The sequence below is a fragment of the Pezoporus wallicus genome, unplaced genomic scaffold (assembly GCF_028554395.1).
Source record: "Pezoporus wallicus isolate ANWC-B61680 ecotype Strahan unplaced genomic scaffold, APGP_CSIRO_Pwel_v1 contig_6936, whole genome shotgun sequence".
NCBI classification, from domain to species: Eukaryota; Metazoa; Chordata; class Aves; order Psittaciformes; family Psittacidae; genus Pezoporus; species Pezoporus wallicus.
This window is the reverse complement of record NW_026642285.1, coordinates 36,766-46,211: the sequence shown is the minus strand read 5'-3', so window position 1 is coordinate 46,211 and position 9,446 is coordinate 36,766. Positions and strand designations below refer to the sequence as shown.

The 9,446-nt window shown below is 39.3% G+C and overlaps 1 protein-coding gene across 1 annotated transcript; it reads left to right on the top strand.

Moving 5' to 3' along the window:
* The first annotated feature begins 814 nt into the window (after nt 1–814).
* On the top strand, nt 815–7,387 carry LOC130609432 (plasma serine protease inhibitor-like). The gene is given in 6 exon segments (XM_057428400.1): nt 815–971; nt 3,661–4,323; nt 5,209–5,441; nt 5,443–5,480; nt 6,113–6,260; nt 7,172–7,387. Coding segments are annotated over 5 exon segments (1,260 nt in total). The 5' UTR covers nt 815–971; nt 3,661–3,677; the 3' UTR covers nt 7,367–7,387.
* The last annotated feature ends 2,059 nt before the right edge of the window (nt 7,388–9,446 follow it).

Here is a 9,446-nt window from a genome sequence, read left to right as displayed (position 1 = left end):
TCCATGTTTATCTGTTTGTAATGACAAAATTACACATGTGAGTAAACAAGTACAAAGGAAGAAGAGTCGTCACATATGAGGAAATGTATTTCATGTCATCTCTTAGTCATGGTTTTTGCTGTTACCTGGAAAAATTCAGTCAGCTTGATCCACCAGCATTTTATTTCTATTGGAAGAAGTTAATAGAAATGGGTACTAATTTTTTCATTCCAACAGTTTAAATACATGTGAGACAGACAAGGAGAAGAAGTGCATGTACACAGGCGGTATGTGCATATGTGGAGGTAGAGAAAACAGTTTGCTACTTGTATTCCTACCAACTGGCCAAAGCAGTAACTCAGATGCACATAGAACTGAGACATATGAAGGGACCACATCAGTCAGAGTAGGAAACCCATCAGGGAAACATGTCTATTACATATCCTTTCAATGGCATGAAATTACGGTCAGATTGAGAAGGTTCAGACAAATTAGTTCAGAGTCCATATTCAAGCTGAGGATCAGGCTCTGGTCAGACTCTGGCAGAATGCTTAGCTGCTCTGATGTGTGGTTGTCAGCTCCATGTGTGTTTCAACATAGCACAGAAAGTCTGACTTCTGACACCAAGAGTTAACATCTGTTTCCAATAGTTCCAGTTACAACCTCCTCTTTTAGAGTAAGGTCCTAATTACACAATGTTTTGCATTGAGCTCCTCTACATGGTCATTGGAAGCAGAAAGTCACAGCTACTATTCAAATGACTGAAAATTGTAAGCTACATTGGCTGAATTGCAGAGATGATCCTCAGAAATCCTATTTCATCAATATTTGTTCTGTTTCCTCCTTTCTTTTTTTTTTTTGTTGGTTCTAATTTTTATCAGGCCATTTAATGTTTAACAGTGTAAATTAAGAAGAAGATGATGTAGCAGTATAAGTAACAGTTTGGAGAAGAGCATGGTCAGCTGAAGGTCAGCAGCAGGGCTTCTGATTTTGTAAGCACTACATATGGATTTTTCTTTGAGACTTGAAAATGATGCTTTCTGCGGTCAGTGGAATCTTCATGTTAGGTTAATTTCATTTGTACGCTTGTGGCTGTTTGTATGCAGATGTTGCAATGAAACATTAATCAAGCAAGCATGCAAGGGACCAGTGGGACCTGCTATTCTGGGGGAATATGCTTAGCCTGAAATTAGAATAAAATAACCTTTGAAGTCACGGGGACTTATTAAGTAGTTGTTAAAGCAGAATACTGATGAAATCATCTTTTAGGTTGGAAACAGCCTTCACAGTCACTCAAAATTAGCATAATCCCACTAGTGACTGAACAACTTGGGCCAATTTATAAACCCTTCTGATGACTTAATGTATAAAGCTACTGAATTGCTAAGGCCAGGCTGTCTAATTAGGGCTGGGGTTAAGTGTAGGGGGTAGGTGGAAGGCCACAATTTAAATTTAATTGCCCCCCTTAATCCCATAGAAAAACTAATCTGTCACTTGGTAGGGATTTATTTTCTGAATTTCCAATTTTCATATTAAAAATATAGCCCAGATTTAATAAAGTCTTTCCAGTTTCTTCCACTTTTAAATGGTAACAAAAAAAAAAAAAAATTGTGGCTGAAATTGTCTAGTTTTAAAATGTTGACATTAATGTGATTAACATTTCTTTAAAGAATGGGAAAAATATGTAGGGAAAACTCAATGACACTATTCAGTGTTTTCCAGCTTCCGGTAGAAGTGCTTCTTCACTATTTCTGTAGAGCACTGTGATACTAAGAGAAATTTTTAACTGATTTGTTACTGTAGAAGTTAAAAACAGAGCCGTGCCTAATATGAGCTTGTTGCAGAAAAAAAACATACTCTTTGCTTCAGAAATTCTTTGAAATTCAGTTTTAGTTTTGTTTAGAAACAAGAAGTAGTCATGGACAGATAAAAACTATCCTCTTTTTCATTAAAGTGTGCAATATCTCAGATACCTAGAAAAAAACAGTCTATGAAATGTTAAATGGGAAGTACTTTTGAAACACTCCCTGTACTACACCGTCACTTCATTTGTTCACAGTACGTAAGGGTTTGGCGGGCTTAACTGGAAGGAACAGGGAGAGTTCTGTCCTAGAGAGATGTAAAGAGAGCTAAATCCTCATCTAGTGCCATACTATGTCTTTTGGTTTAAGGAAACGAAAATTTAACATTACCATACTCAACGCACTCAGATCCTAACAAATATTAGAACACACAACTAATGCATATGTTTGCTACAAAAACAAGACCACCATATCAATAGAAAAATTAAGCAACTGGTTAATCACTAAGAATCCTGGAACTTGGGCTGCCCTCAGAAACTCTAAATCTTGTTTAGATAGTGGATACTGTCATCTTTCACATCCAGAAAGGAATATGGGACCAAGAGAACTTCCCCTTGGCAGGACATGGGAAAATGCATTCATAGCTGTATGGGCTGGAAACCAGAAAACCAGCAACCATTACGGTAGAAAAGTTCTAGAAATGTTTTTATGCAGAAGCTGCAAGGGCAAAAAGCTTAGGGTTAGACAGCATGGATAGCTTGCTACATTTCTGAAGAGGATTTGTGTGAAAAGCCTCCCCAGAATACCAGGGAACTGAATTCAATAAACCAGAGACTTGTTCCTGCTCCTGTGGAGGGCAGGTGGCTTATGTGAACTACATCATGTTATCATTAGGAGAACTAACAATGGAGAAACTTGTCATCTCGAATGGGATTAATCTGAGTGTCCGTTGATTTCCAAACATGATCTGTGCTCCTTTTTTCCTCTTGAGTCCAGGTACTTCCTGAATCCCTAGAGGAAGCCACACATCCCACACAGGTTAATCCACGGTGAGGGGAAAACCACCTCTTAACAAGTTACAAACACTTGTTGCGGCTCCCCAAAAGGAGGGTCCATACAGGCACCTCATTATCTGGTACAAACTGGTGCTTCCCACGTGTCTTTACACTCACTTCTGAGTGCTGTGCTGCTATGGCACAGGGTGCTCCAGACTTCTGCCTTGCAGTTTTTCATGAAGTTTATGTAGATGCCTTTCGTCTATCATTTATAAGCAGTGGCCAATGGCTGGCCATGTGAGTAAGTAACCAGGAAGTAAACAGGGGTGTGAATTTAACAAGCCCTGGGTAGTCCATGACAGCCATCTGTCCATGTGCTGCTGGCCTGATGAAAGTGAGGGAATTTATCCCACTTTCAGTGAGAAATGTGATCCTCGCATTTACTCATATTTACCAAACTGTATTTGGGCAGGTGATGTGGAGTATTTGATGTCTTTGAAACCTACACCTGTCTTACCTCATGGTAACTTGTTTTGATGTACCTTGTAGAAGGCAATAATCCAAGAAGATAATGTCATTGTTAATTGAGAACAGGATGGACTTTGGCTCTATAATTCCATTGCCAATGGAGAAAAGATTTGCCTTTTTAGGGCAGTTAGAATGGAATATTACGATTTTATTATGTCTGACATTTTAATGTATAATTTGGCTAAATTTATCAATGACATTTGATGTTGTGTCCATGGAAACTTTAAATATTCCATATGCATTGTATTTTTACAGTTGCACTATATATTATTTATGCTAGCAAACTATTCATTATTTCTTACTAACAAACTCATCATTACCATCTGCTCATCTAATGACTGTTTATTTTGTGAAAGAATAATTTGAAAAAAAGATGAAGTATCTCCAGTGCCTGTGTTTACTCCTTGCTCTTCTTTGTGCTGTAACCCATTGCCACCATGAAGACATTTGCCATAACGTCAATAACACTAATCTGAATGGTGGAACAGAAGATTTATTAATACATAACTGTGACAAGAAAAGCTCTAAGTATGCAGATTTTGTGTTTAGAATTTACAATCAGGCTATATCAAAAGAAGCTGATAAAAATATTTTCTTTTCTCCCATGAGCATCTCCACTGCTTTTACCATGCTGGCTATTGGTGCTAAGTCAACCACCCTGTCCCAGATTTTTGAAGGCCTGGGCTTTGATGATCTGACTGAGACTCGCATACATTATATACATGAAAGTTTTTATAGAGTTTTAGCAGTACTGAACTGTACTGATGCTAACATTACATTAAATATAGGGAATGCCCTTTTTACAGCTACTGGGTATGAACCACAGGAGACATTTTTACAAAATACCAAACAGTTTTATGAGGCAGATTTTTTTTCTAGCAATTTCCATAAACCAGAAGAAGCTAAGAAACACATCAACAAATATGTAGAGAAGAAGACCAGGGGGAGAATTCCTAGTTTAATTGGTCATCTTGATCCAAGTACTGTATTGGTTCTTGTAAAATACATTTATTTTAAAGGTAAAATATTTAACATAATATTCCAATAGATGATTCTGATGCAAAACAAAAATCGTAGGGAGCTCATGATGATTTATTAGGAGAGTGAATATTTAGGAAAGAGTTAAACTTTGCAGGACCTTCAAAGTGAAGGACTGATCTAGCCAAAAGCAGAGTATCTGATTGTTGATAAATAATATTGGTTGCTCGATTTTGGCTCAGTTTGCCTGAAAGCTGTGGACAAAGAAGTCCTCTCTAAAAGACTGCCTCAAAGACAGTGATCCACTGCATGTAGTCTTGCTGGTCTGAGGACATAATGACTAGGCATGTTTCAAATATCTCTGTGATGACTGTATGTGCCAGTCAAACTTAGTGGACTGATATTCTTGCACTTACAGGGTCCCCAGTATTATGGTGGATTTACTAGGTAAACTGCATGGAAACTTGGGACACAGCCCTGCTTGGGTGTTAGGATCCTTTATTCTGCTGGTTAATTCTTCACCAGGTTGAGTGCAGTCAGCTTGCACGGGGTACAGACTGACAGGAAAGGCATAACAAGATCCTGTGGCTGGATGTTTAAGTGGCTGAATTTGAATAACATAAAAGACACAAGTGATGGAAACATATGGCTACAGTAGAAGCAGGACTCTCTCAATTGGTCCTCATCAACCTTTGGTATTTTTTCAGCAAGACAGGATATCCTCACATTAAATATGCTGAACATACTGCACAGCTAAAATGCTTTATTTTTTTTTTTTTTATGCAGGAGATTGAAGTGATTTAGCAGCCCTGTTTTCCCATGACCAGCCCCCCAGCATTCTACATTTAAGTTGGTCTGATTTATATCAGCCATTTTTTATGAGCTTCATGTGTTTGAATCCAACATCTTCTCTTTTCCTCCATTAGCTGACTGGACAAAGTATTTTGATCCTTTGCATACACATGAGGATGATATTTTTGTGAGCACAAATGCATCTCTTAGAGTCAACATGATGCAGCTTGACAGTAACTATGACAGTTACTATGACAAGAATCTCTCTTGTAAGGTGGAAGAGCTGCCTTACCAGGGCACTGAACGAGCATTGTTTATTCTGCCTGATGATGGAAAGATGAAGCAAGTGGAAGATGCTTCTGTCCAAGGAAACTGTTCGCAAATGGGATAACAAACTCGTGACCAGGTAACTCTAGGTAGATGGGTTACTATATTTGAGGACACATTATTATTTTTAAGAGAAAGCATTAATCAGAGATTGCTTCCTCCTGGATGTAATGTCCTCATTTCATAAAGCAGGGCTTTAACTGATTCCCAAGACAAGTCAGAGCAGAGCATAATTGGTAAGAAACTGCAAGCTTTCTGACCTGACAGAAGGGACATAGCATTGTAACAGCTACCTCAAGACTTCCTTGGCTACCTTTTGGCTGCCATATATCTCCTTTCATGGTGATAACATAATTAATTTGCTTCACTGGGTCTTTATCATTCTTTTCCCTTCATTTAGCCTTTCCACAGTTGGTCTGCTTACTCTCTAGAGCCCTCTAGCCACAACACTCTGCTAGTTGTGTATATGGCACTGGAATGAAAAAATGAAATTAGTTTCTCTTTCCAAAATTGAGAACAGAATGTAGGTGCAAAAAGAAGGCACATCTCTCTGGATGCCAGAATTGCTCAGGGAGTACAAATGCTGTCATCAAACAAATTAGCAAGCAAAAGAATGCTTTCAAGTGTCGCTGTATTACATACTATCAAGTCTGGTACCTGAAATACAATGCTGCAATGCTTCACTGCTGTTTTGTTTTCTTTGTTCAACAGGAGATTAGATCTGCAGTTACCAAAGATTTCTGTTAGTGGGTCTTATGATCTTAAAAAGCTGTTCAAGGAAATGGGCATTACTGAAGTGTTCTCTGGTAATGCTGATCTGTCTGGAATTAGTAGCAGCCATAATCTCCAGGTTTCAGAAGTAAGTCAACAGAGCTGGTGATGGGGCCATGGTTGGTTGCTCTGGATCTGGGGTTTTTAAAGACTTGCTTTGCCTCCCTGTCCTACTGAAGTTATAAGTAAAATTCACGAGGGCATATTGGGGCTTGCTTAGTAATTGTGCCTTTATACAGAGAGGGCCTGCTTTCCCACCTTTATATTATTTAATATTGTTATTAAAAGGCTGGATATTGAGTACATGGAAAAGCTGGGCAAGATTTTAAACTTTTTCTTGGCACTGGAATACTTGTGCCTTTATACAGAGAGGGCCTGCTTTCCCACCTTTATATTATTTAATATTGTTATTAAAAGGCTGGATATTGAGTACATGGAAAAGCTGGGCAAGATTTTAAACTTTTTCTTGGCACTGGAATACGGTTGTTTACATGAGATTGTGTCAAGTAAGTTATATATGACTAGTATATCATGATATTTGTATTGATTAATACCCATTTTTTTAATATTCTCAGAGTTCCCAGGAAACTTCCAGTTTGTAGTAGCAGATTTTCACCATGTCACTTTAAGTTACGATTAAGTTAATGTGGCAAAGATGACAAATATTGCGTCTGCATCGGCATTTAAATAGCAGTCTTCCATTAATCTCATTGGAATAACAGAGAAATGGACTGTTATTATTCCCCTCTATTCAGCACCGGTGAGGCTGAATTTACAGTGTGTCTGGTTTTGGTTTTGTTCCTCCCCATTAAGTCCTAACATGGAAAACACTCCTGTTGTGGGCTGCTAGAGACTGCCTATCTCCAAACTATACAAGAAAGTTTGGTCCACTAGATTTTAGCACTTTTCTCCTAAATAATCCATAAGAAGAGAGTTTATCTTCACCTCCTGCTTGATGTCTCATAAATACACCACAACGTTTGCTTCTTTTTCTTGCAGGCAGTTCACAAGGCCCTGCTGGAAGTTGATGAGGCTGGAACTGAGGCTGCAGGAGCAACAGCTGTAATCCTTACCAGAGTTCTCCATCCTTCTGTTACCATCAAATTTAACAGGCCCTTCTTTACCTTGATTTCTGACAAAGAAACCCATACCACACTTTTCCTGGGGAAAATTGTTGATCTTACTAAGAAGTGATTGCTGAATTATTTGTCATACTGCAATGGCTACAGGGTTTGCACAAGCAGGCTAGTTAGTGCTACTAACTACTCTCTGACTAAGGGATATTCAGAAGTAAATGAGGAATTCCCTTATCCCTTATATTTTCCTTATAAATGAATAAGGAAAAAGAATGTGACAAAAAAAAACAACTGGCAGTTTTTAAATGTAACATTTTCCCTAATTGAATATATTTTCTATATTTTCATTGGAAGACACTTTATTTTGTAAAGTCTGTTATTTTTACAAGCAGTTTTGTCCAAATTGCTTTCAATTATGGGTTATTCACCAAGAGCTTTATCCCAACCAGTAATAAGTCCCTTGCAATTCTAGTATGTCTTTTCCATGACTTGCTGATGACCAGTACTCATCTGAGCTGGTCCCTTCAGAGTACTTTATTCCTTTCATGGCTTTTTGCTGCCTAGGCTGTTATTGTTTACCCTTAACCAACCTGTTCTTTCTCACATGTTCCAATCCTTTGTCTAGGACATCTTGAAAAATATTGACAAAAAAAGAGAAAGTTCCTGAGACAATAGACTTGTTCTGCTGTAGCAGTCACTGTAAAAGTCTTTTTGATGTTCACAGGGTCAGCGAAAGACTGTGAGAGACAGTGACGTTAAGCATAAACTGTCAAAAAATTGTGAGATCATGTCACCCATGAATTATTGCCATGCTTGATGAATCAAATAAGCATTGTGCACTCGCAGCTCAGAAAGCCAACCGTATCCTGGGCTGCATCAAAAAGAGCATGACGAGCAGGTAGAAGGAGGTGATCATGCCCCTCAACTCTGCTCTCATGAGACCTCACCTGGAGTACTGTGTACAGTTCTGGTGTCCTCAACATAAAAAGGACATGGAATTGCTGGAACAAGTCCAGGGGAGGGCCATGAGGATGATCAGGGGACTGGAGCACCTCCTGTATGATAGGCTGAGAAAGTTGGGGCTGTTCAGCCTGGGGAAGAGAAAGCTGCGTGGAGACCTCATAGCAGCTTTCCAGTATCTGAAGGGGGCCTATAGGGATGCTAGGGAGGGACTCTTCATTAGGGACTGTAGTGACAGGACAAGGGGCAACAGGTTCAAACTTAAACAGGGGAAGTCTATATTAGATATAAGGAAGAAGCTCTTTACTGTGAGGGTGGTGAGGCACGGGAATGGGTTGCCCAGGGAAGCTGTGAATGCTCCATCCCTGGCTGTGTTCAAGACCAGGTTGGACGAGGCCTTGGGTGAGATGGTTTAGTGTGAGGTGTCCCTGCCCATGGCAGGGGGGCTGGAACTAGATGATCTTAAGGTCCTTTCCAACCCTAACTATTCTATGATTCTATGATTCTAAATCCACCACTTAAGGACTGACTCCAGTCTTTTACTGTAATTCTATATATATTTTAAAATCAACAAAAACTTTAATTCACTCTTATTAACATAGTAGGGTGCCTTTAAAATATGTTTCAAAGGTAGCTATATCAGTGTAACTTTCCTCATACGGAGATGGTGATTCTTTGCATGCCCTTCTTTTGTGCCTACTTGGGTAAAACCTTTTTTTCAAGAAATACATAAACACTCTCTTGCTGATGTAGGTCTGCAGAACACCCACTCTTGCTGCACTGGAGCACTGGGGCATACTGCTCAGCCTTGCTGAACTTCATTGTGTAACTTCTGTCTCAAGAAGAAGCTGACTTCTGCTTTGGCAGTTGCTCTGTCACTGCACTGCTTTGACTTGTATCATTGCATATTGAACCTGGATGAGTTTTTTTACAAGTGGGGTTTAGTCCCCATCTCTGGGAAGATGATGCTCCTGAATGTACATTGCTAATTTCTACAGTGATCCTGGCAATGTGCTATGAGCACTTCAAAAGTGATGCAAGCCCCATATCAAGAAACAAGCTCCCCATCCCTGACATCTCTCTGTCTCTCTGACCTTTCAAACTTGGTCCACCATGCACAGATGTGCTTTACTGAGACCCATCAGTACTTGCAGCATAGGTTTGGTTTACAGGGGGTATGCTTCTGACTCAAGGGGACTCAGAGACTACTGCTTTGTATGGGTTTCTTTTGCTCCAAG